Source organism: Elgaria multicarinata, chromosome 9 (assembly GCF_023053635.1).
Source record: "Elgaria multicarinata webbii isolate HBS135686 ecotype San Diego chromosome 9, rElgMul1.1.pri, whole genome shotgun sequence".
Classification (NCBI taxonomy): Eukaryota; Metazoa; Chordata; class Lepidosauria; order Squamata; family Anguidae; genus Elgaria; species Elgaria multicarinata.
In genome coordinates this window covers 95,776,479-95,804,306 of record NC_086179.1, presented here as the reverse complement: position 1 = coordinate 95,804,306, position 27,828 = coordinate 95,776,479, and the positions used below count along the sequence as shown (strand labels likewise).

Below are 27,828 nucleotides of genomic sequence, written 5' to 3'. Positions count from 1 at the left end.
AACTGACTGGCAGCAGCCTTCCAGGATTTCAGGCAGGCTTCCTTCCTAGCCTTACCTGGAGATGCCAGGGATTGCACCTGGGACTTTCTGCATGCAAAGCATGTGTTCTCCCCACTGAAATATAGACCCTCCCACACCACCTTCTGAGACTTACTGTCCAAGAATGAACAGGACCCCCCACCCCAGTGCAACAGTGCATCCAGTAATCTTTCCCTCCAGGCAGTTCATAAGGATCACATGGTCAATGGTATCAAAACCTGCTGAAAGATACAACAGAACTAACAGGGATACACTGTCCTAGTCTAGTCCCCAGCATAGATTATCATTCAAGGCATTCAAATCCATTTCTATCCTCAAACCAAGACAGATACCAGACTGAAAATGCTCCACATAATCAGAAGCACTCAAGGACCTCAGGAGCTGTGATGCCCCCACAAGCTCCAATCAATGTCTTTCAAATATGTGGTGGCTCATATTTTAATTCAAATAATTAAGATATAAGCAGAGTGATTTATACATTTTTAAAATCAGCAACCCATCTTTGGGAGAATTGCAGAAGGATATCTTTCAATTAGATTCCTGACTTGCTTACTAGACTAAAAAATGTCAAGCGAGAAGGAATGAGAGAGATTCCAGAGCCCTGATATAACAGTTGAACAAGAACACACTCACGCAAAATAATTTAAGCAGCTTGCTTTGCTGTTTTATTAATCATGCTAATCTGTACTGCTTGGGCTAATAATAACGTTTTGTCCATTAAGGTTAATACATTTCAGAATCAAGATTTCTTGCATACTGGTTAATCTAAAGAGACTGGCCCTGTTCAACCTTAAAGTATTGGCCTTATTCACCATGGTTAAAGCCGTGGTTTAAAGTGTCTTCTGAACAAGACCATAGTAATTTAAGAGTAACCCACAATGGCCCCGTTCAGACAACATGCTAAACCATGCTGCTTAACCACAAAATGGTTAACGGAAAGCATTGACCTTAATGCATTCCATTAACTATTAAGCAGCATGATTTAGCATGTTGTCTGAACAGGGCCATTGTGGGTTACAGATTAAATTAAAAGTTATCTTAAATATAAACCAGCCTTCTTGGCCATCAGTCTTCTATCCCTGTCATCCTAATCCAGGAACACTGAAAGAAAAAAAATAGATACAGATGTTTTTGTATGGCTATAGTTTACCACCCACATTCATGCCATCTACTGTCTGGCACTTCATTCTAGCATCCTGGTTCATCCAGTGAAGAGGCAGAACTAAACGTCACAGAGGGGAGGGATTAAGAAAACGTTATGCCCACTCCCAGGTGGAACTGACCTTCTTGATAAAGATGCACATAGTAAAACAGAGTTTTGATGGAGTGGATTAACTGGATATAATTTGAAACATTACTGTTGCTGCTTTGCTATCATTCAACACCATTTAGTAAACCCTGGCCAGCAGTTAGATTTCCTTGAGGGCCCTGATCTCAACAGCTGATCCAGAACACACAAGGCAGGGAGCTATAACGTTATAAAATCATTTACACCTCTTCTGTAGGTAAAGAAATACTGTGGAAAGGTACAGAAAAGGAAAGGCAATGAAATCAGATAATTGCCTAGCTTTCAAAGTCTTTCAAGTACTTATAATTGTTTCAAGTATGATATAATTAATATCGGCAGCGGTAGGCTTAAAAGTTCTGTTTTCCCAAGTAACTAGAATTCTCCCAAGACATTTCAACAAACATTAAAAGGGGATTAATGTGCAATGTTCTTAAAACTCTCCATTCCCAGGGCTGCAATGTTCTTACTTTTTTCCTAGCTACATAGAAGTAAGAATTTCAGCAATTGCAATTACACCACGAAATAAATCATTGGGAGAATCCCATAGTACAACTCTTCCTGGACTGTATCACTTCAGATTGAACGTAGGGTAGTCACATATTTGAATGCTCACCCATATAAAAAAAATTGGCCTACACACAGTAAATTGGAAAGACAGCTAAACTAAGCTAGAATCCTGTCCTTGATGTACTAGTTTTTGTATCTTCAAGGAAATTTTCATGTGGGAAAACATTAAAACAAATATTCAACTCTTCATCTGGTCTGAAGTGGTACAGATTCTCCCCCATTGTGCGTTTCAGCACTCCAAACGTTGCAGCAACGAACAAACTATTTGATAAAACTTTTCTTTCTGTGCACTATTAAAATACCTCATTAAAAGACCATCACTCTAGGCCTCTTCCCAGACTGAACCCATCAATCCTACATCCCCAGACCCCTTTTTGATCAATTTTATTTTGTTATTTTCCACTTACACCTTTACAAATGTCTGAGGAGGAAAAGATATGTATCAGCCTAAATAAGGCATCATCAAAGTCCGTTAAGCAAAAGAACTAGAATGTCACAGCAGGGTTGGTACTAGGTTTGTCTTCTGTGGGCCCCAAGCACCACGCTAGTGGATCCTCTTGCAACATGAAGATGTCAGCAACCTGTTGCTTCTCTTCCCCCAAAATAAATTTACCAGGCTGAATAGCAACAGCAGCAAGGACAGGTGAGGTGCTCGGCCCAGGGCTTAGAAGCAAAGCAAGAGATTATGTGGCTGCAGCTTCCACCATTAAGCCAGAAATCCTATGGGCACTGGGATAATGATGATGGCAAAGCTACTTCACCCAGTTCTTCTTGGTTAAGAGAGAGAAGAACAAAGGGGTGAGGGAAAGACAGCATCAGCCCCAGGGTGCCTTCCTTGGCCCGTGGATCCTGACATTTGCCCCACTGTGCTGAGTGTTGACTAGTGAAATATACTGCAGCATCAGAAAACATTGGACAGAAATCATTGGACATGCACTCAAGTATCCATGCCAATACAAAAGTGACTAAGGGTGCAACCCTATGCATGTTTAGATAGAAAAAAGTCCTGCAGTTCCCAGCATGGCTAGATGGAGCAATGCTGAAAGTTGTAGGATTTCTTTCTGTATAAACATGCAGACAATTGTGACGCAAGGCTTTTAAAGTTTTTGAGGGGATGATTTCCCTGTTGTTCCACATTCCAAACAACTAGTCCAAATTAAGGAACATCTTCTGAAGAACACGTTCTTTCATTATTCCACGTCTTCCTCATCTGGTAATCCTAAAGCCTTTTCCTGGAAATGAAGAAGAAAGTGAACCAGTGAGGTTTATACAGTTCTGAATATTTTTGGTTTCAGTTCACAGCAGAGCAAGGGAGTCATCCTAGTACGAACAAAGAGACCCAAATACATATTGACATCTTCATATAAATTAATACGCAACTTGTAAAACACCATCACAAGCAATCTCTAGGAGACATCCTGTTTCTTATTCTTAAAATTTAGACATTGGAGGGGCAGGCAATAAATGACCTATAGGCTATATGCAGACCTCTGATCTCTAGTGTGGCCTCACCCTAACGCACTGAAATTCAGCACCACGACACTGGCAGAGACAAAAACAATGACAGCAAACCACAACTGAGACTAAAAAGGGAGAAATTGGTTGTAAACAAGCTAAATTTGTCCCTTCTCAGCCTCCATTGCAACTCGTTGCCAAAGTTTAGCGGCAAACTGCCAATGTTCTTTGTCACACACTGCCAAATTTCAGCAGTGGGGCAGTAGGCGTGTTGCCCTACAGGCTGGAAATTAGCCTCCAGACCCCTCAAAGTTGCCACCTATTTGCTAAAAAAAAAAACCCATCAGGGCAGTGTACAGCAATCTTAAACAATAACAACTTAACACAATAAAAATAAGAACAATAAAACCAATAAAACATTATAACATTATGACAACTAAATAATTTAAAAGACTAAATTAAGAAGATGTGTCTTCACAGCCTTTCTAAAAGCCAAGAGAGTGGGGTCCAATCACAGTTCTTATGGGGCATTGCACAGTCTGGGGACGACACAGGAGAAAGACCTTTCATGCATACCTGACAAATGGCCTCGGTGGGTAACGGTGCCCTCGAAAGGGCCTCTCCTACAGATCTGAGCAGGTTCGCAACAAGACGAGTCCCTTTGATAGCCAAGTCCTAAGCGGTTTAGGGCCAGATCTACACCAAGCAGGATGTAACACTTCGAATACAGTTTGAAAACTGTATACAGAGTGTGTCCTGGGCCCCAACAGTTGTCAATACCGCTATAAACTGTTTTAAAGCAGTAGTGTAGATCCAGCCTAGGTCTTAAACGGTCAAAATCAAAAGACTGAATTGAGCTCGGAAAGCATTTAGCAACCAGCGCCGGTCTTTCAAGACAAGTGTAATATGCACTGGTTGACATGCACTGGTTAGCACCAGAGCAGCTTTTCATGTATTTAAGAAGGGCAGACAATGGTAAAGCATTAACTGAGGTCCATACATACAGGCCCCTACTTAAGCCTTTATCTGCCAAATGGAAATTTCTACCTTGCCCACTATATTAATATGGCCAATAGGATGGCGCCCACTCTGGGAAAGGGGGGGATGAACTCTTGGCAATTACAGGTTGGCTCCTGATCCTAGTCTCGGGTATCTGTCGTCAGGCCGCTTGGTAATAGGAGAAGCACTGCGAGCTGACCATGGTATTTGGCAAACTTTGGTATTTCATTTTAAGATATCCAGCCGGATAATATCAGGCAAAGGAAGGAAAACTGACAGGACAAATGATCTTGGCCAAAGCACTGCATTTATAAAGGCCATGTATGTAAAGCTAAATTTAGCAACACCATTCAAATCAGGAACCCCAAGTTGGGAAGATGATAATTGGATTACCAAATATGCAGGGCATATCCCAGCCCTAAAGTGATTTCTCCCAGGCATGATCTACTTACAGATCTGGTTGCAGACTAAGAATTTCCCAAATTTTCAGATTAACTTTCAGATTAATTTTAATTAACATTGGACACTGCCTTGATTGGCTTTTCCCTTCCAAGCTCACCCTTTTGACACCCTTGCCGTGGGTCACTTCCCCCCACCCCAACTATTGTGAACAGTCCCCAACTGCTGTTGATTCAATCTGCAAAGATTGTCCTTGTCCCTTTATGCCACCGTTATTCCCAGCCTCGCACTATGCTCCATTTGAAGTCTTTGTTTTTATGCTATAAAAACCCCAGGCTTCAAGCCCTCAATCTCCAACCAGTACCACACTGCTGATATCACTCATTTTGGTACTTTGCAATCTAGAGGTACAGATCCATGCTGCTCAGATCACTTGGTTCCAGTTTTTCCAATCTACAAAAGGACTATTTAGATCTTATAGTTTTATACTAGTTTAGCCTCCATAAGAACGTAAGAACCATGCTGGATAAGAGCTTATCTAGTCCAGCATTCCATTCCAACAGTGGCCAATCAAATGCCACAGCACTCTCCTGCAACTGGTATTGAGAGGCATACATGCTGTTTCCATTACCGAAGGTAATGTATAGCCATCGTGACTAATTGATGACATTATCCTCCATGAATTTTTTCAATGAATTTGTTGATGGCTGTACTATGGATTAGGACAATTCCTGTTGAGAATCGTCCTAGTCCATATCACAGAACTACTGTTCTCAAGATTCCCTTAGGGACGGAATACTTGTTAACTCTTTTTTAGTCAGTAGTGTAGCTAAACTCTTAACATTTGAAAGCATGTCATATTAGAGTAATAATGCAGACAAACATTTGGACTTCTCCTTTCAGAAGGCCAGAGTTGATATCCATTATGAAGAACGTAGTACCCAAGCATTCCCACCTCTACAGAGGGCTGCTAGGGCCAGCTGCATCAACAGGACATTCATAGATCAATATGGTTCAGAACATGTACAGAAAGGGGATCCATAAACAAAGGATGTAAAACCTCTTACCCATCCACCTTGGCTATAGATCCAAGAGCTGAAATGTTCCTTGAGGTATTTTGTTCCAAAACCCAGCACAATATTCATGGGATGGCTGTCCATAGCAGTAAGCCTGGTTGTGACTTCCATGGCAAAAGCAATTTTGGTGCTCTGAACTTGGCCCTCACAGTCCGTCGCTGAATCTACGATTGCTTTTTCTAGGAACTGGTCAGCGACTTTTGTGAAGAATGCATAGGACATCAGGTCTGAGAAACACTGAGAAAAAGTCTTATCTTTTTGTACCTGAAAATGGAAAGTAACACATTTGTTAGTAGGAGCAAACAGAGGAAGCATCCCCTACCCTAAGGTCATCCAGGTGATACCATGATTGAGAAAGAGTCTGAACCCTAATATTTCAGGTCCAGGAATCAATGCATGCAGCAAGTTTAACAATGTGTTTTCCTTGTATGAACATGCCCGTTAGATGTGCCAAATTAAATGTTACAAGTCTCCACACTTACATCTGTAAGAACAGATTTGTGTGATGTTGTTTGTTTGTTTGTTTGTTTACTTCAAGTGACTTTTTGCAGTCACCATCTGAATGTGGTTCTGTGAAAGGGATTTCTGCTGCTCTAACCTGAACCAAATCACAAAAATCATGCTCTATGTTTGACTCATATGCACGACTCAACCTCGTGGCATAAAAAACCCAAATTGTTTTACTCTAATTCAAAAGTTGTAATTCAGCTTCCATGTGCTGTATTCATGAGGGGACACACCACTCTGTTCTGTAGATAAAGGACCATGTAAAATAGCTTTGGGGGTTTGGCACAGTCCCCAGACAGATACGCCAGATCGAGCTGAATTCAGGGGAAGGGTTTCTTCCCCAAAAACTTCTCTAAAAATGTATGCTTCTCCTTTCCCACATGTTTAACACCCTAAAAACATCTTAGAAGTGTAGTCTAAAAAACACTGCACTGATGTGATTTCACAAAATTGTAAATTAATAAATGCAATGGAGCAGAATTGAAGCTTCTACAGGATAAGCTGTAGGATTCACTACCTGTAACAAGCAGATCAGAGAGTAATAATTGCCTCCCCGATAATCGCCTCCCTGAAGTATTTACCTTTTCCTGCAGTTCATCTCCTGATTTTCTTAACAAGTCAACTATTGTGTCAATTATCTTTGCTTCCTCATCTAGTGAAAAACAGGTTTAAAATTACTTTATTTTCTGGTGTAGCACAGAAAGTAAAATCATTAATAAATTTATTAAAATAATAATTTTGTAAGCTGCCACAGGAAACCATCAATAAAAAGTGTTAATCAATAAATAAAATACAGTATTTTTGTGAACCACCCAGAGAGCTTTGGCTATTGAGCGGTATAAAAATGTAATAAATATATAAATAAATATTGGTGTAACACTTTCCCCAAGTACTTCTCTTATATTCTCTCCGTAACCCTTACGGATGGAGGTGGCCCAGCCCTACTGGCAACTGCCTCAATCAAAGTATGATGGCCGTCATTAAGGATGGCAGAGATTGAACCCATGGGGGCACCATTCACTGAAAAACAAGAGAAGTTTCCAGTACACTGGCACAATCCTTAAAAACAAATCCTGAGAAACATGCCGTATTTCTTCGATTGTAAGACTCCCTCAATTGTAAGACGCACATTAATTTCAGTACCACCAACAGAAAAAAAAAAACCTAAGACACACCCGCGATTCTAAGACACACCCCATTTTTAGAGATGTTTATATGGGGGAAAAGTGTGTCTTAGAATTGAAGAAATAGGGTATAATATATTAAGGATATCTCTCTCACACTCACTCACTCACACACACTCTCTCACACACTCACACACTTCATATATCATTTATGTATTCATAAATGCATTGTATCCATTCTTTTTTGCATATTGCATTACCATTGGATGAACTGATTAGTGGGATGACACCATTTGGATGTTCTCTCTTACACATCAAAATGCCTTGAGAAGGTCCTGCTTACAGCAACTGTATAATATAGTTCCAAACTGTGTCGGACACAAAGAAGCAGCCTATCCAGAACTGCAAACAATATCATGACATTGGATGCACCTCAGGTACATGTAATGGCATTATGGTGCTTTCTGTCTCACCGCTAAAAGGTCCTACCCTTGCATAAGTCTTAGCTCCACAGCACACCATGCTGGTACTTTCAGCATGCGGTTATGATGCCAAGGTTGCTTTCTGGAGCAGTTACAGCCAACAACACTTATTGATATGTGCCGTTCTGTTCTGTCAAAGTATTATATTTATAGCTGAAATGCTTATGATTTCAAAAATTATGGGGAAAGGGAACTCAGACAGAAAATACAAAACAAGCATTCTTCTGTTCCTACACTAGCTTATGAGGCTATATACTTCAACCATCTTTAAAAATGTGTTCTAATCTTTTTTTTAAAATAATATTGATTTATATTCCCTATACCAGGTCATCAGTAGTGTTTTGTGGAGCCCTAGGCAGATCCTCAAATGCTTACCAGAGGTCCCTCAGTTACAAGTTTAGTAACAGCAGAAATCTTTGCTGGAAAACAACTTGTTTATCATAGATATTCCCATCATGCACTATGGACCAGCAGTGAATGTTTGACACATTCAAAAGTACACACTCAGAACATCAGTAATGCCCAAAAAGCCTGATCAGCTTGAATGGTCAGCCTTCTTGGGCATCTCTAGTACATCTCTAGGAGATGTACTAGAATCCTCTGCAGGATGCAGAGGCTGTGTGGCAAACATGCAGCAGTTCCTTCACAGAGAAATCACTGTGGAAGAGGTTCCCCGAAGACGTTAAACACACACACACACACACACACACACACACACACACACACACACACAGAGCAATACACTACAGAAAAGAATTCAGCTGCTAAAGAAAACCTAAGGTACCTTTTCCATCATTTTCTTCATCTACAGGTTTGCTGGTGGCTCCACAGTCCTCTTCGATGCTCACAGTACGTTCCAATGATTTGAATCCTGTACTTTCAGGGTAGGACCTATAATTATCAACTATTTCAGCAAGCCTGTCTGCCACGGGAGTGATGTCTGAATCATCTATTTTTTTAAAAAAAAAAAGCCAAGTGAGACAATTCCACCAGCCAATATACTTTCAGCTAATGCTTCATTCAGGTACATACACTTTGCCTCACCATCACAGGACATAGGTAAATTCTACTGGACATTACAGAGCGAGATACATGTATCACTGTCATTTTTCTAATCTAGTTTGGCCCCAATGTCTTGGAGGGTCAGGAAAAAAGCCACAGCCTTTATAAAGCTTTGGCATTTCAGGGCAAAGATAGAGCAAAGCTTCCCCTGCAAGCATCATGGACGTATATACACACACACGGTGGACATCGTTCAGTGGTAGACCACATGGCTTTGTATGTACAAGGTTCCAAATATAACCCCTGGCTTCTTCAGTTTTTAAAGGACCGCAGGAGCAGTGCTAGGAAGGACCCCAGAGGCCTTAGGGAGTCACTGTCATTCAGAGAGGACAGTACTGGGCAGGATGAACCAAATATCTGATTCTGTCCAAGCCACTGTCATGTGTGTTCAGACAGAGCATTTCCTCTAAGGGGCTGGGTAGAAGTGGGGGATTGAAATGCTTGCTTAAGAACATAAGATCAGACCAAAAGTGCTGGATCAGACCAAAAGTCCACCTAGTCTGTTCAGCATTCAGTGGTCAGCCATGTGCCTCCAGAAGCCCATCAGCAGGGCGTGAAGGAAACAGCCCTCCCTCACTGTTGCTCTCCAGTAACTGGTGTGCAGTGGCAAACTGCCTCTGCACATGGAGATCCCATATTGCTATTGTGACTAATATCTATTGAAGGACCATGACAAAACCAGCAGCCCTTGAAAAAGAAAAGAGAAGCGCTAAAGGCACAGGGTGTGGATGGAACCCATGGAAAATTCACAGTATCTCCCATTAGTATGGAAAGTCAATTGCAATGCCACGGGTAGCTGACAGTGGAAGTTAAATGATTTATTAGCTCTTGGAGCCGTCTGTTCGAAAGCACCCAATGTAGTCAGTATTGAAATCGATAGAAATTGAACATGCTTAACTACCTTAAAACGGATTTCTTTTATTGAATCCAGCTTCCTAAATGCAACAAAAGTATTTTAATGTATTTTAATCATTATAAAGGTTGGATGAGCCACCTTGGAGAGAGGCTCTTTTAAGGTCAAAGGTGGGCTAGAAACCTACTAACCATCAGCCAGAAATATGTGAATAGAACTTATATGGAAAAAACATTTCACCTACCTTGCACCTCTGCTGGAAAAGTAGGCACACTTCCAACTCCCACCTTTGACATGCATGTATGTCTTTCTGCAGAACCCTCACAGTATCCAAGTGTGTTCTGGAGTTCACCGTTGGCTTGTGGTCTTAAACAAGAAGGAATCAGAAGGTGTTTCCAGTTGGGCCTCCCCCTCTTCTTCTTTGTTCTTTTTCTAGCAGGCTGTTCTTGACTCTCAGGAGACAGGCCTTCTATGGGGGCCACTGCCACATCCTCTGTGCCTAGGGGTGATCCCTCTTGGCCTTTTGCTTCCCTTTTTAAAAGTTGCCCATATTTGCTGGCAGACAGCCGGCGCTGGGCATAGGCCATGAGCACTCTGTATTCTGTGCTGGTTCTGTCCACATCATCCAAAGAGATTTCTTCCATACTGGAAGAATTGGCCAAATTCATATTGGACCTGCAAAGATAATGCTCCTTGTTAAACTATACTAGGAATCCTTTTTAGTAATGATGGCTGGAATTTCTCTGGAGTTCTTTAACACTTCAGCAAAGTGCGAAGATCAAATCCAACCCAAGATTTTTTTTGTAGGTGAATTAAAAATGCTTTCCCCCCCTCCTGTTTGTATCTCATTGTGACCCAAGAAAAATAGCAACGGTTTCCAGGTGTGCTGTGGCTCAATCTTCAACATGCAGTGGGAATAGCTTGAGAGCAAAGGGGTCGTGTGTGGCAGTTCTGGGGGTGGAGCTTGGAAGCAAAAAGCAATTATGCCTGGTTGCGCTTGGTAACTCAAGCTCAGGAGACCGTGGTGCACTTGATGGCTCCAGTTATGAACGTGGGGGCAGAGCTAATAGCAGTTTTCAACACAACATCTAGGCAGAAAATAGTTACCCTCTTTTGATGCCATCTTTTCACCCTGAGACTTTTAGACCTTCCCCTGAAGATCCTGAGAAGGAGGCTAATGCCCTGAGAATTGGAAATCCTTACAACAGCACTTTGAATCCAATGGGACAGGATACTATAATCGTACTTACAGTTCTAATTTCAGTAGCTTACGGGGGCTTCCCGACAAGCCTTTTAAAGAGCCACCACCCTGCCTCATTTAACAAGGGGCCAAAACAACATCATCTTCCACTTCTCATCTTCCTGTGTTTTCCTACCACTACTTCTGTCTTTTCCATTACCGCAGACAATCTGTTAACAAGGGAAAGACACAATAGCTGCAGAATGCCTCCTGCTTTGTAGTTCCAGGACCTCTCCATCTGGAAGCACCCTAACTTTCAAATTATAATGTTGCAGCCCAGGGACGTCCCTACCATTAGGCAGAGTGAGGTGGTTGTCTAAGGCAGCAGATTCTTGGTATCGTGAAACGGCAGCACATTGTTAGTGAAGGACGTTATTGCATTTTTACTGTCAAAGCTAAGGAGAGGTGTTTGAGGGATTTTCTGCTTCATGTGCTAAAACAACATGCCTGGCTTTGGGCACCAGGCACCTTGACTTGAGTGGGTGAGGGGCACCATTTGCTGCTCCGTCACAAACAGCGAAATGCCTTGGGCTGGCCCTGGCCCTGCGCATTGGTTAACTGGTCTTGGGCTGCAATCAGGGCCGGTCCAATACTTTTTGCTGCCTGAGGCAAAGGACAAGACAGGGCCCCCAGTATTCCCTCTGTAGAAGCTCACCAAACAAGTCGCTGATTCTTACTTCAGATGACAAACGGGGGTGGGGGGCAGAACAGCCTCCTCCATGGTATCTGAGAGTAGCAGACTGGCTTAGGTGGCAAGGGACAGGCTGCAGGGCACGTCCTCCAATGTCTTATTGCCACTCACCCCATCCCAAGTCTCCTCCACTTGAGGTGGCTTCCTCACCCGCTCTGCCTAATGGTAGGGCCAGCCCTGGTTGCAATGCTGAGTCGTAAAGAGTGAGTTGCATTGAGTTCCATGAGAGTAAACATACACAGGACTGATCTTTAAATCCCATACCAGATTGCTGGGCACCATAACAATTCCCATTTGACCTAAAAAGCACACATTGAAAAAGTGGCTAAATGCAGTTTACAGTTCCTTAAGCTTCCTGATTGTGAGTACAAATTCATACATTTCAACCAACCCTATTTACCAAGGATGATCCTTATGTTCTGGTGCTAACTCTAGTATTCTCCGGTCCCTGTTTTGCCTTGTGGGGATTGGCTGGAGTTGCCTTTTAAGATTTGATTAGTGTGACCCATATGCAGGTCAGTTCTTTAGGTTTCGCCCCCCTCTCTGGCTCACTAAGGATTAAATATCTGATAGGTATTGATGGATGCAGCATAGTGCAAAGGCCCATGCCTGCATACCCAAGGGCAGAAACTGCTTCTCTTCCATCCTTCCATAACCACTCATCCAAAGAAGTATTGTTGAATGTGAGTTGCAAATTTAATTACAGAATTAAAAATGCATTCTGTTAAATATTCAAGTTGGTGTAAATAAATGATGATGAAGATGAAGAAGAGAAAGAAAAAAGCGTTTATCATACGTTTACTAAGGTACTTCAGAAATGTAAGAAGACAGTCTGTTGTACAGCAAAATGACCACCAGGTGACAAAGATCTTTCCGCACTGAATAGTAGTGAGAAAGCGGGAGGGGGGAGAGAGTGGTGATTCATATACAGAAATAAGTCTGTTACAACACAAGAGTACATATTTCCTATTTCAGTTTGTGAAATTTCGGAGGGATGGTTTGTGTTATGTGTGGAGGGATGTTTTTGTTAACCTTTTGTGTTGTGATTAATTTCCTGCCCCTTCACCTTACTGATAGCCCAACCCAAGGCATGTTTATTTGGAAGCAAATCCCCTCTGAGTCCATTTACTAAGGCTTGGTGTCCTTGTGATCCTTCAGATGTTTTGACCTACGACTTCCATTAGCCCACACTATGGGTTCTTCTTCGTGGTCATCTTTGCATCACACATATGGGCTCTGCGCCTGCGCAGGGCCAGCTTCGGAAACTTCTCTAGCTGAAAGTCTTTTAGGTGGGAACCCCTCCCCCACCGTCCACTGAGCATGCTCAGGGGTTCCCGCCTAATCCCCTCAGTTATCTTCAACCGCCTATGGGTCAACAGCTTGTGGAGACTTCTCGTGTGTGGTATACTTTACCTCAGCTGAAAATATTCTATTTTTCTTCTTGTCTTTTCTCTCCAGTTTTCTAACCTTTTCTATTTAGTTATTTTAAAAAAAAAAGAAGAAGAAGGATTCATTTGTTGTTACTTAGCCTTGTGGCTTATGGCACATCAAGGCCTCTTCAAGAAGTGCCCCGTTTGCAGGCTGAAGATCACGCAAACCGACGGACACTCACTTTGTTTGCTCTGCTTGGGGGAAACACACATTGTGGAATCTTGTGTGTTTGTTTAAGTTCTCAAGGCAAACGAGAAAGAACTGCTCAGACCGCCTTCGGGCGATACTCTGGGACAAGGTGTTGGAGGCAGTGGAGAAACCGAGACCATCTCGACGCTCCAAATCTCCTATCGTAATGGAGTCTATGCCCCAACTTCCTCCAGCACGGAGTTGAGCCTTACCGGTTCCCCCCTCCTCCTCCTCTCAGTCCGCATCCGCAAGAGCGGCAAAAGATTTCTAAGAGAGCGAGAGAGTGTTCTGAGGCACACGACCCTCAGAGGAATAAGAGCAAAACTCAAGAATATAAATGCGAGGAAAAAGTCATGAATACCGATTCGTCAATACCGAGGAGCCCGGTACCGAACACATCGGTACCGAGGCATGCGGCAGGGCATAGGAGCCCTATGTTGAGCCTTTCACTGCAAAGGTTTCCGCCGCTACCGATAAGCCCAATACCGAGGCTATCGCTTTCGCTACCAATAAGCCGATACCGAGGTTATCGCTTTCCCTACCTATAAGCCTGGTACCGAGGCTATTGCTTCCAAGACCATACTCGATACCGAGATGGGCGACTCCATCCTCGCCACCGGTACTGAACCCTCTGCAGCAAACAGAGCGTATTGCTGACTCGCCGGCACCATCTCCATTACGGATCATCACGGTACCAGCTGACAACCCTACCATAAGGGCATTGGTCTCGGAAGGCGAAATTAGAGGTTCGTCCATGGATAATACCTCGGCTGATCGGGGCCCTTTTTCCCCTCGATACCGAGAAGAGCCACAACCCATCGATACCAATGGATGTCAGTACCAATAAATGCCACAGCAACCGTCAGTCGACACCGAAGGTTATCGATACCGACACGCGTCGCCTTATGGTTAAGCCCGGGACCATTCACCGGCTTTAACTCATTCAGGTCGCCAGTATGCCACCCATGGCGAACGACCTATGTCCCCTCCAAGAATGCGGGACTATTACGCTGATTGGCAACCTCCCCAGTACCCTCCGTATTATTACGAGGATTGGAGACACAGAAGGCACCTAGGTTACTATTATCAGTACCCACAACCACCCTCCGACAATCTCCCGTCCACCTCTCCCAGAGGATGTCATGCCCATGCCACCATCGGTACCGAGGCGCGCTCCGCAACCGACGCAAACCGCAGTACCAACCTCTCGGTACCGTCGCAAGCATTGCAGACGTTGCCTACATCAGACATGGGACTGGATGTTCCATCGGAGGAGCATTACCAATCGGACTCCTCACAAGATACATCACCACCAGATGACCTCGTGGTCACTGCAGACATGGTGTCCCCTTCAGAGGACTTAGCAAACTTTACTGATCAGGTACAAAGAATGGCAACGTCCCTAGGGACTCAAATATCCCAACCTATAGAGAAATTTAATGACCCAGTTTACGATGATGTATACTGTGTGTCATCAACCCCAGTGGCTATTCTATATTTGCCTGTGCTGCTGCGCACAGCGCAACAATCATGGAAGCTGCCCTCCTCTATGCCACAACGTCAAGGAGGCTAGACAACATATATTTATAAGATGCAGGCCTAAATTGTCCCGTTCCTATTTACACACCCAAAACCTAACTCAATAATACTCAAATAATGCACCAGTGGACAAAGAAGGCCGTAGGTTGCATGGCCTGGGGAGAAGAGTATACTCTTCTACAGCTTTATCCCTTCGTGTGCATAATTACCAAGCCACAATGGCAAAACATAAGCTCTTTTTATGGGAGGAGATTACACCTCTCTCCGGATTCTTGCCAGATGACCAAAGGGAACTGGCAGTTGTTTTTGTACTGAGGCTATGAGACTTTCTCGACAATAGCTTAATACAGCACGCCACGCTACGGACTGCACCTCAAAGCCATGGTAGTTTCTATTGCTCTATGAAAGCATACGTAGCTAAGGTCCGCAGGGCTGTCCCAGCAGGCATGCACCTGCATAGAGGACCTGCCGTTCGATGGAAGCCAGATCTAACCGCTACTGTTAGAGTCCCCATGGCTGGCCTCCTCGGTAGCAATAATAACTAGCTTCTTCAGTACATTGAAACTCTCGATACCGAGACTTGCAACAACATAACTAGCTTCTTCGGTACCGAGCCTGAAACCTCTCAGTACCGAGACTGCTCTCAATACCGAGACTGGTAACAATATAACTAGCTTCTTCAGTGCCGAGCCTGAAACCTCTCGGTACCGAGACTGCTCTCAATACCGAGACTGGCAACAATATAACTAGCTTCTTCGGTACCGAGAATGAATCTCTCAATGCCGAGACTGGCAACAATATAGCTTCTTCGGTACAGACTGGAACCCTCAATACCAAGAGTGGCAATTACATAACTAGCATCTTCAATACAGACGCTGGAATTCTTAATGCTGAGACTGGGAATAACATAACTGGCTTTTTTGGTACCAAGGTTGGAACTTTTGGTACTGAGACTGACAATAACATAACTGGCTTCTTCGGTACCAAGACTGGAATTTTTGGTACTGAAAATGACAATAACATAACTGGTTTCTTCGGTACCAAGGCTGGAACCCTTGATACTGAGATTGGCAATAACATTAATAGCTTCTTTGGTACAAACACTGAGACTCTTGATACCAAGAGGGCATCTCGCATGCAGCTTCAATGTCAGAGGGTGAGATGTAATATCTCTCCCCTCCAAAGCCAATGCCACATCAGGCAGTGTATACCTTGCAGGCTAACCACCGATTTCAAGGTCCCCATTCCAGAGTCTCTACGCTCTGAGTGCTTTGCTTTCAATGGAGAGCGTTTTATTACCATGATGTCTGATGTCATCATTTCCCCCCCTCCCTTGGAAGAGGAGGGGACACAATGTTAAATGGGCCACGTCTCCTGAGAATACCATACAAGCATGGATACTGGCTTCAGTACCATGATGGGGATACGTACAACCGAGATTACTGTCATTGCGACCGATACACAGGGCTCAGCTGTTACAGCCACAATGCGTCAGCACAATTACTTAGCTCTTCCCCATTCCACCCCCATTCCATGGGACATCAGGAGATCAACTTGGGGAAGATGAGTTAGAGCATAAGAATAGACCTGATTCCCTTCAATCCTTTGAGGACTATCAGTCGGTCTCATCATTGCCCTCTTCTGCATCACCTACACAGGGCAGAACCTCCTTTGGAGGACTTGTACCACTTCCCGGTCATTGAGGATGACCAGGCTTGGTATTGAGACACATAACTAGGTAAATAAAGTGCAGGATTTTGTATCTCATGCTGTATGTACTGAGAAGCCAACTCCAGTGTCGATATTTTTCCTCCCAACACTGCTTCTGACAGTTAAAAATTCCTGGAAGGGCCCTTCTTTGATGGCTCCGACATTGGAAAGTGCAGAATCTTTACATAAGGTCCAGTAATGGACATGGGGTTTTTTTCTTTATGCACCCATGTTCCAATTCTATATTAGTTCAGTTAGCCCCAAGGGGAGTTTTCAGAACATATTCATCTGCTTTGGGCCCCAGAGTCATACACTATCTAGTTATGATGTCCAGATACAACTTTTCCTTTTGTCAGCAACTTAACATGGCCCGTTACTTCACTGTGAGTTGAGAGCGATGGTGCGTGCTCTGGTGCTTCGCATGCATACCTATGATTAGCAGGTCTCACTCTGTGAACTAGATTGAGGACCTTCCATTTGATGGTGAAGGATTGTTCAATCTCATTGCTCATCTCGTTTCCTGCATCAGAACCAGCAAATTACAGATGACACACTGTCCTTCTTAATGCTGCTTCTCAGAAGGGAGTATGTTTTGCCCCACACACATAAAGTATGCATACTTCCATATAGCCATTCAGAACACTCGCCAGAGGTACCTTGGGTTTATCATAGGTACCGATATGTCCCAGTTTGGGTGCGTCTATGGACCTAAGCACAGCCCACCGAATGTTTGCAAAATATATGGCAGTTCATTGCCTACACAGGGTGAAAGTCTACCTATATTTAGACAACTGGCTTCTAGTAGCATCTTAGAAGAGGATGCTATCGAAGGCAGTGGGAGTAATCCTCAATTTATTGAGCTCTCTGGACCTCATAGTAGAAACCACAATGTTAGACTGTCAATCCTTACCCCCTGATATATGGGACATAATTCTAGCAGCTAAGAAACAAGCGACTAGAAAGTCATATGCTACCAAATGGGAAGCTCACTCCTCCTTTGCACTAAGCAGAAATGAGAAACCCCTTTCAGAGCCTATTTCCACCACCCTCACTTTCCTTTTTTCCTTGTTAAAAGAGGCCTTAAGTTTCCTCACTTAGTTTATCTGGCAGCGATTTCTGCCTCACATTTATGGATTCAGGGCTGTTCGGTCTTCACTCATCCACTGGTTAAGCGCTTTATGAAAGGGATGAAAGATACAGTTCCATGCCTTCGTTCCTTTGTTCTGCAATGGATCCTTTCCGTGGTGCTAAAAGCACTGTCTGCCAAGCCTTTCGAACCGTTGGCAAAGACAGATTTGCATTTACCGACTTTAAGGTGGTATTCCTTGTTGCCACAACGTCTGCTAGACGTGCATCAGAGTTAGCGGCACTCCGTATGGATTCACCTTATACGGTTTTTCATGCCGACAAAGTGGTCCTTAGACCGGATCCAGCTTTCTTCCAAAGGTTGTTTCTCCTTTCACCTTGGGCAGGATTTTACTCTGCCAAGCTTTTTCCTTGCGCCGACAACTCTTCTTGAGTTGACACTACATACGCTGGACAGAACAGTGACTCTCCGGAGATCGCTAAGATCTTTTGTTTGTTATGGGTCAAACAAAAGGGACTCCAAGCATCTCCACAGAGAATATCTGCTTGGGTTTTTCAGACTATTAAATTAGCCTGTGAACTTGCTGGCCCCCCGCTGAAGGGGAAAGTGCGCTCTCACTCCACCAGAGGAGGGGCCACTGCTACAGCTTTTGAAAGAAGTATTGCCATACCGGACCTCTGCAAAGCAGATACCTGGTCGACACCTCTGACTTTTGCCAGTCACTACCGTCTGGACATCAGAGTGCATAGAGACTGTGCCTTTGGGCATGCCGTCTTATCGGCAATCCGTTGAATTTACATCCATCACCTGACACCACCCACCTCCGGGTAGTCAGCTTGTTATTCGCCCATATGTGTGATGCACAGAGACCACGAAGAAGAAAGACAGGTTGCTTACCTGTAACTGTAGTTCTTCGAGTGGTCATCTGTGCAGTCACACAACCCTCCCACTGTCCCCGCTATGGTATCTTTTTTTATTATTACCTGGTGGTTCACCTCAGTGAGACTGTTTACGCGGTTTCAGGAACTGAGGGGATTAGGCGGGAACCCCTGAGCATGCTCAGTGGACGGTGGGGGAGGGTTCCCGTCTAAAAGACTTTCAGCTAGAGAAGTTTCCGAAGCTGGCCCCGTGCAGGCGCAGAGCCCATATGTGTGACTGCACAGATGACCACTCAAAGAACTACAGTTACAGGTAAGCAACCTGTCTTTATGCTGGCTAGAGCTGATGAGAGTTGTAGGCCAAAACTTCTGGAGGGACAAACGTTGCCCAGCCCTGACCTTACTCCAAGGTGTAATTGTCTCGCTTAGTTTGCATAGTTTTGCCTAGGGGAAAGTTCCTAGAGATTAGACTCTCTTCAGGTGGGAAGAGATGTTTATTGCTTGAATAAAGCTTTGTGGGTTACTTAGCAGGCCTCCTTATTGCCTCCCAAGAAGGCGGGAGGTCTTGGGAAACACGACAACAAGCAGCAAATATTAAGGGACCAAAACCCGCAAAAATAGGGTGACCATATTTTGGAAACCAAAAAGGAGGACAACATGGTCGGCCCCCAAGGGGCCGTGTCCAGTACCAAGGGGGCGTGCCCACCTGAACATAGCCTTGGTCACATGTCTGATTTTACAGCACACATTTAAGACAAATCTGTTCTACATAACATCTTAATGTTAAAATCACTGAAATAAAGAACAAGTGAGAGCTTCAATGTATCTGAAATTAACTTCACTCACTCCTACTTTTGTAGGTTTTGCTGTACTTTGAAGCTTTTGCTATACTCTGTGTGTTACATTCTCCCCTTCCCTCAAATATCTTTTCTGACTGTATCTTCACTCATTGCAAGCTGCTGTTGTTGTTAACAGGGTTTGCTACTACCCCCAGATCTGTTTCAAATTTGGTACGGCTAAAGCTCTACCTAAAAGCTATCATAGTGCCAACTTTCAGCTCTTTATCTTTAAAAATGACGATTTAAAAAATAATAATTTTAAAACCTCATTTTTTAAAAAAATCCTAAAAAATCAATGGATGAACGGATTTGTTTCAAATTTCGTATGACCAAAGCCCTTCCTAAGAGCTACCATTGTGCCAAGTTTCATGTCTTTATCTTAAAAAATAAGCATTTTTGTTAATTCCCATTAGAGCTGCTCTTTACAAAAAAAAAAAAAAAAACGGATTTCCCCTCCCCCTCCCGGATTTGCCATCAAAACCCCAGGCAAATCCGGTCATATGTTCACCCTACGCAAAAACCATTTTTGTTGTTTTCTGGCAACTCTGCATAACTTTGAAAGCCTGTAGCAGCACATCTGCACTGCTACAGTTCATTGACTTTTTGGGTTATACGTCACACCTATCCTTGCTTTCATTCCCCAGACTTTAATATCGCCATGGCAGCCATTCCTAGGCTTGTCGAGGCCTCCTCCCTGCCCTGCATTCCTGCGCCTACCCTGCACTGGGATCCACCCCTAACCATGCCCACTCTCTTAATCTGAACTGAAGGCACCACTGACAGACAACAAACAACCATGGTGACATCAGGGCAATGTAAAAAGTCACGGTAAAATGACACATTAAAAAATGCAGCTTCGCAGGGAATAGCACAAGGTGGCTGCAAGTTGGTGAGTGTGTCATATAAATAAGGGGGTGCAACTGCGCAGCTATAACAGAGTATATAGAATGTATAGACAAGTCCCTAATGACTGTCTACTTTTATCTTTTTAAGTAGACTAGATTCTGTCTGAATAGGAGCCGCGAGGGCAAAAATATCCCTTATTGGTTTAACCTTCAGTTTTGTGTACAATCCCCTGACTCATGTTTTCTCCTTCATCCACTTGGTTTCTCTGCTTTCATTCTCCCTTCCTACTTCCTCATCACCCTACATAGACTGCAGTTGGAGCGTTTGGGAGGCTCTCTTGGCTATTCCCCATCGCCAACTTCCTCTTTTCACTCACCCCTGCAGAAAAGGAAGGTCAAACTCATGACTAAGGTCTACCAAGTTCAAGAAAACCACATTCCCCATGATAAGAATAACGTAGCTCTACAGCTTCCTCCCCCCTTTTTCTTTATTTTAAACTTTAGGAGACACGTTATAGCCATTTTGCTACTGTTACATGTTTTGAAACTAAGCTTATTTGTATACTTTTAGAAGTTCACCTGGTTTGGGTGGGGAGAAACAATGAACTGAGTAAGTTTATGAGTAGATTTATATCCTGCATTTGGGGGGTGGGGAATCTTACAAGACCACTTAGAATAATTACTTCTAATAGCAAAGTTGGTATTATTGTATTTTATTATTTTAAGCCTTTTTTGGGCGGGGGGGGAAACTGCCCAGAGACTTTTGGATTCAAAAGGAATCAATGATTCAGTGCCAACTAGTAGGGAAGTGAAGTAGTATCCTCCATAGAATTTGGGAATTCCCACATACATTGAAAAATTATTTTATGGTAAAAAGAAACAGAAACAGAAACACCCACACCCACACCCACCACACCCTATGATAACAGCAGATGTGGAAAACTCTCCTGCAGGGACAGTATCTTCAAAATAGTTCAAGGCTCTGACAGGGTTGAAAACAATAAAAACAGTCATTGGAAGATAGGAAGCTGCCGTATACTGAAGCATACCGTGGACTAGCCCAGTATTGTCGACATGACTGGCAGGGCTCTCCAAGGTTTTCAGGCAGGACTATTTCCTGGCCCTACTGGGGGAAGCTGGGATTGAACCCGAGACCTTCTGCATGCAAATCAGGTGCTCCACCACCGAGCTAACATTGTTTCCTAACAACACAGCAAGAAAGTGTTGTATCCGTTGTATAAATGTGTCTGTTGTTTTCTCCTTCTGAATATTTCACGTAAGTGCTTTAGTGTTACATTCAAATTAGATATTTTACTATAGGGTGCAGCTCTCTGCTCCTGACATTACCTCTGCTGTGAGTTTGCTTGCAATGAAAGTTTGAAGAAGGAGGTGAAGAAAGGAAGAGCTCCCCATGAAATGCAGATATTATACAGCAGGCATCTTCAGACGTATGTTTTCTCCTGAGATTTATCACTTCTTCCTGTTCTGAATTCTTTTCGGGGTGTAAATGGGGTCTTTATACAGCCAGTTTTTCTTTTTATGCATAACACTCTATGCCACTTGTCCACCCCTCTGGCATAGGTTCCCCCTCTCTCTGCGTGAAATGAAACACTTCCTCAAAAGTTCAGAGGCCTGTGTCTTTGCAGATTCCCCCATAACTGCAAGTCAGTATTGTCGCTGTAAAAGCAATAATCACATTTTTCTTGTTTGTGCATACACTGGTAGTGGGGGTCAAGTGGAAGGGGGTTAGACTTCTCTCCTGAGTGTGCGCGCCTGAGCATTGAATAGAAAGAGCTAAAGATTTCCAGGAAGCACGTGCAGAACAGCCCCTGTTATGGAAAAATAACTGATTTCCCACTACTCCCTTCGCCCATCTCTTCTCTCCTGTCCTTCTTCCAAGATCCCTCATTTCCCTTTCCCAAAATGCCATCCTTGGGTGATTTCTAAGTGATTTAGACGAGTAGAATAGACCGTCTACTCCCAGGTAGGAGAGAAAAGTCCCATTTACCTATTTGGGTATGGTCACTTACTCAGGTGTAAAGGATGAGCCCTAGCTGCTGGTTAAATCGCCAGGTGCTTGCTTGCGCAGCTGTCACACACCCCCCACCTCTTATTTCCTTTCTCCACAGCTCAGCGGGAAACCAGGGAGAGAAATAAGAGGTAGGAAGTTTGCCCATCGAAAGGAATGTCAGGCGCCATCTTGAGGGCTGGGGGCTTCTTCTTCACCTTCCTTTCCGCATGCTCCGGCGGGAATTTGGGAAGGGACAGTGAATACTGATTGGATGGAAGGAAGGTGAAGTGGGAAGTTTCTGCCACGTAGGCAAGGTGGGACAGGAATGTCCCAGGGGACATTGCGAAGGGGAGGAACCAGGGAGGGAGTGGTGGACAGGGATTAGTTAAAGACAATGGAATACATGGCAGGAATGCCCCAGGATTCATTGCTAAGGGGATCATGTGATAATGGAGTTTTGCAAGGTCAACGGGGTCTCTCCCCATCTGGGCATGTCAAGAAAACAGGAAGGAGGATCAGCTGTGACGATTTGAGCTAACAACCAATTATTTGTGTACAATGTTTCCCTCTGTATAAAATGAAACGTTCCGGGCCTTTTCCTTTACATTGGCAAGGGAAGGGGACCTTTGTACAAAGAGATTTTTGGTACCTGAGGTGGAAAATAAACTTTCCTTTTGAAACTGCATCCAGATGCCTTTTTATTTGATTTAATTGGGTTGTAATCCACAATTTTTTCTAACATCCCCATCCCACTGTTAAGCACTGATTCTTCGCAAGTTCTGAAGTCTGCATCTGCAGAGCTCCGCCTCCCCTGACCTATATGCAAATCAGTAAAAGCAACAGTCACACTTTTCTCATTTGTTTGAGTATACACTGGGAAAGGAGATTAAATGGAAACGGGTTACCTGTGCGCACGTCCGTTGCAACCCCCAACCCCCTGCCCATTGCCCATCTGCTTAGGCATTCCTGAAACACAGAGCTGAGCCGGGGCAAAATGCCAGAGGCGCAGTGGCACGGGAGGCGACACTGCCAGCTAATCCTCGTCCGTACGGACGTCAACTCTGCACCGCCCGCACAAAGCAGGTCACGGCACAATGGCGCTTTCATTGCATGACTGCAAAAAATACCGTGTTTCCCCCATAGCAAAACAACACGCGAAAAGGTGGGGAGACGCGAGATGACGACTGCATGGCCGCGGCGTTGTGTGAAGCTCATGGCCAAACCAGTGGCCAAACCATGATGATGGCACGAAAAAGTGCCTGTCTGCAGATGCCTGTCAGTTTTCGGCTTCTGCAGAAGCTCAATGACTTTAGCACAGGATTTAACTTCCCCCATGAAGCAGATACCGAGTGGGTGTTTGGGACTTTGACAAATCGTCTTCCATGAAGTGCTGGGTGGAAGGCTGCCAGCAGGCACCGGACTTTAAAAAGAGTTTCAAAGTTTAAAAGCGACAAAAGGGCCTCAGCTACCTCACCTCACCAAGTGAATTAAGGTATCACAATCACATCCCCTTCACACACACCGCCAAAATTCTCTGAAAGCAGGCTGTAACAGAGGGAGAGAAGGGAAGTGGGACCGATCCACCAGACCTGCTGAAAGGGCCTTTCAGCTGAAAGAATATGACATTTTTCTTTTTTCCTCCTCAGTTTCCCCCCTTTCATTTATTAGTTTATTATTATATTTATATCCTGCTATTTTCCCTCTTGCCTTCTCTCCATTTTATCCTCACAGCAACCCTGTGAGGTAGGTTAGGCTGAGAGTCAGCTGCTCTAACTCAGTTCTTATTTGGTCTGAAAGAGTTTAAAAAGAGACATGCTAAGCAAAGGTAATTGTATTTGTCCCTGTACTGCAGGCTTGAAGTGTCCGTGTCTGAAAGAGAGCGGCTTGTGACAAACCTGCAGTCTGATTCACACTCACTATTGGAGGTCAGGCCTTCTGATTGGTTTTCAACAACCCTGCTGTGATATCTAGTGGATTTAGACCTACGTGGCACATTGGGGGTTGGGCTGAAAGGAAAAGAGAGAGCAGCCCACAATAACAAACCAAAGTTTTCCATTGTTTTCACCTTCATGTTGCAGGTTGTGCTGATAGAATAGTGTACAACAACCTTGCAGTGTAGATCACTGTTTCCCCTCTGTTGTGCTGAGAGAATAACTTCTGGCAGTCCTGCAAACTAGTTCCTAGTTCACTATTAATACGCAGAAGAGGGGCTGAAGCTGAGTTCCAGCTCCAAATTCCCCGGTACCGGTCTCAGCACAGCCTGATCTGCTTAAATTGCCCCCTCAAACCTCCTCCCAGGCCAAATCCAGCCTTCAGATGTATGCAGAAGTCTCACACTTCATTGACTTGCATGTGGAATGGCTGCACTTTTAAATAATCAAATCCATAATTACAAATAATTGCACAAGTAGTATCATCAAAGTTAAGACAGGAGTCCCTGCTCTCTGATGCTTTCGGTTTTTATTCAAGCCCCTTGGGGAAACCAACACACATCAGCGATATACCAGAAGATTTCATTTTAGGGCCTCACTTGTAAGCGCAGAGGCTCCTGGGAGACTGAAGCACCTATCCCCAAGCGAAGCTCCTGGCAGTTTCTCTGCATGAGTCACCATGCTGAGCTCGGCTATTTCCAGTCAGTCTCGTTGAGTTCTCAGTCCGCCATGACATGGCCGTTTCCTTCCCGTGTGGAGGGACTGATCGATAAAATGCCCTTTGTCAGAATTACTCACTACACACAAGTCTCTTGTGAATGCTCTTAGAGGAGTATAAGTACCCCAACATGCAGGTAAAATTACTGTGCTCTCTCATCTCCTCTGTTGTTTCTTAATTTATGTTTCATTGCAAATCTCTTTTGGAAAAAATATTTTTCAAGAAAATATAATTTTTATGATGTCTTAAAATTCCTCTCTTTTTGGTAGGAAATAATGGACTCCAGATTGTGTGAAGAACCACACTCCCAATTCCCTGTATGTCAGTACTTATCTTTCTGTTTCTTTCAATTCACAGAAACTGAAATGAAACTATTAGTGACCTGCTCCTTGGGTAAATAGCACGTGCCACAGCTTCAAGGTGGAGTATCTGCTATGCCATCAGCTTAATGGTACAAAGGGCATCTTCTACTACTTTACAAGTTTCCATGGGTGATGTAACCTGGTACAAGGTTGTCCTGTGCCATACTATCTCTAGTTTCTGAGGCATAAAGTACCTCACTGCCATTATATCTAGTTAGAGTTGTTGACGATATTTCTGGCTGGGCGTTTGTTTTTAATTAAAAACAGACACAAACAATAAAATTAGTGTCTCTTTGATGAAATTGTTCAGGAAGCTTTAAAAATGTTTCTACCAGGATTCATAAGCAGAAAGGTAGAGAAGTGGTGAAACTGGAAGACCTACAAAGACTGGCCAAAAGAGCAGGAGCCAAGGAGCGTGATGGCATTGGGACGGGAAAGGGCCAGAGACGGGCCAGAGCTCTGGAGGTCATTCCAAGGGATTGAAGGAGCAACGTAGAAATGAAGCAGCAGATCGGTGCATTGGAATTGTGTTGCTGCCATTTCCTAAAAAGCAGGGGAGGGCAAGTGGATTTCAAGTACAGCATTTGAAGGTTATTGGGTGTGTGTGTGTGTGTGTGCCCATGTGTTTAGAAGCTAAACTCGTCCCATCCACTTCTCCCACACCCAAACTGCGCTGCTTCTTTCCAGATGCTTTTCTCCCAGTGGGATCTGAGGAGACCATAAGTAACTCCCAGGAGGAGGAGAATGGCTAAACAGAAGCTGTTTTGAACCTCTTTCAATTCTCTTTCAAGCAAGGCCAGATCAGTGACTCAATGCTGAGATGCAGCAGGTACCCTCCTCTGGGAATGGCACATCAACAGGAACTCTGACTAGATATAGGGGCTGCCTGTACGCAGGGAAAGCACTGCAGTGGCTACAAATCTGCGCAGCCGCAGTTATATGATGCAGCCACAGATTCGCAGCAAACACAGGGCTTTCATGAGAAGCTGCTCATTGAAGAAGTCAGGGACTTACTCCAACTTTTTCAGTGGGAACAAGGACAGTACAGGTCTCCTGCCATCTGACCTTGCTCAAGAGCTGATCCAGGGGGCGGGGAGGGGGGCAGTCCTGGGCAGGATCTACACTACTGCTTATAACGGTTTATAATGGTTATGACAACTGTTCAGGCCCAGGACACATTACATATACCGTTTTCATAACGTTTTTAAAGTGTTATATCCTGTTTAGTGTAGATCGGGCCCTGAAAGAATGCGACTGGCAATTGGTCGCCTTCCACCAGGAAGGAGGCGGCGGCTCCGGTACCCAGATGACCGCTGGGAACCCCATGCTCCATAAGAAAAAACGTGTAACTCTTCTCTGTATCTTTCCTTTTGAGAATGCAACAGAAAAAAACCGGGGGACTTAACATTCCCTCCTATCTCTAAGATGCGTAACTCCCAAAGTGTAGCTGAAGCATAGATTGGATCCTTGGTTAAAGCAGGCTTGCAAAAAGGCACTGCCTCAAATAGCATATGCATGGCTTACCTTTGAGTAAACCCCATTGAACAGAGAGATACTTACTTCTAAGTAAACCAGAAGTAAGACCTCAAAAGTAAGCATAGGGTTGTAGAGCACTTCTTTCCAGTTTGCGGTTTTAGACTTAAAAAAAAGGCTTCTGAGTGACCACACTATTGAAAGTCAGTTCTATATGTGTTTACTCAGAAGTAAGTCTACTTCTGTTCAATGAGGTTTACTCAAAAGTAAGCCTGCATCAGATCTGGAGAGAGAGGCAGGTAACAAATAAATATATTATAATATTATTATTATAGTATGAATTGTGGTGGTAAGAATTGTAAATAGTGAGGTCAGAAGAAAACAGCAATAAGCAACTGTGTTCTTAATATTCTAGCCATGTCTGGGCACGTGGAGATCTTGCAGCAGTGGGAAAATATCCAGCAGTAAAGTGACAAAATACAGTTTGGGACAGGCTACAAGTTTGGTAATTTTGAATTTCCATGTTTCTTTATGAAGCATCTGCATTCCAAAGGCATGACTGAAAACCCCTTGCTCAGCTAAATGTAACCTTTCATTGATCATGTAAGTTCAAGAAATGTCCTGTTGAAAAGACAGTGTTAGGCTTAAGCAAACATAACACCCAATTCAAAATCCAATATATTGAAAACTTTGGGTACTTACCATTGAATAATGTTGCACAAACAGCCCTCCAAAGGTGTATCTTGCACCTTCCTTGATTTAAAAGGTAAATGTTTTATTCTCTCCTCCTTCCTTTACACTCAGAGACAGACATCATTCAAGTAAAAGAGCAAAACTGCTTCTGGATGACTTTCACTTCCTCACTGGAACTTTATGCAGTTAAAGGGTGGAGCCAATTGACCGAACATGCTAATACTTTAGCCTAACTTAAAGGTCTGTTTCTGCTTGAAGACCACTTGCACCATTCATGCATTCCATGCACCAAATTCTAATGTTCTAGGGTCATCTTTGAATGTTCAAGGATCCATCTAAT

The 27,828-nt window shown here is 43.8% G+C and overlaps 1 protein-coding gene across 1 annotated transcript; it reads right to left on the bottom strand.

Annotated features, from left to right (window-relative positions):
• Positions 1 to 1,037: 1,037 nt before the first annotated feature.
• Positions 1,038 to 27,533, bottom strand: BCL2L14 (BCL2 like 14). The gene is made up of 6 exons (XM_063133387.1): positions 27,498 to 27,533; positions 10,096 to 10,526; positions 8,721 to 8,885; positions 6,912 to 6,982; positions 5,815 to 6,087; positions 1,038 to 3,126 (listed from the first exon to the last, which is right to left on the bottom strand). The coding sequence occupies exons 2-6, from the start codon at positions 10,517 to 10,519 to the stop codon at positions 3,085 to 3,087; spliced, it is 975 nt and encodes a 324-aa protein (XP_062989457.1). The 5' UTR covers positions 10,520 to 10,526; positions 27,498 to 27,533; the 3' UTR covers positions 1,038 to 3,084.
• Positions 27,534 to 27,828: the final 295 nt, after the last annotated feature.

What these genes read in the sequence shown, in the direction of transcription:
- BCL2L14 (XM_063133387.1), bottom strand. Translation starts at nt 10,519, where the DNA reads ATGAATTTGGCCAATTCTTCCAGTATGGAAGAAATCTCTTTGGATGAT. An exon ending in TGAAGAAAATGATGGAAAAG is followed by an intron (nt 6,983 to 8,720) that starts GTACCTTAGGTT and finishes GTTTTTCACTAG; the next exon opens with ATGAGGAAGCAAAGATAATT. An exon ending in GAGATGAACTGCAGGAAAAG is followed by an intron (nt 6,088 to 6,911) that starts GTAAATACTTCA and finishes TTCCATTTTCAG; the next exon opens with GTACAAAAAGATAAGACTTT.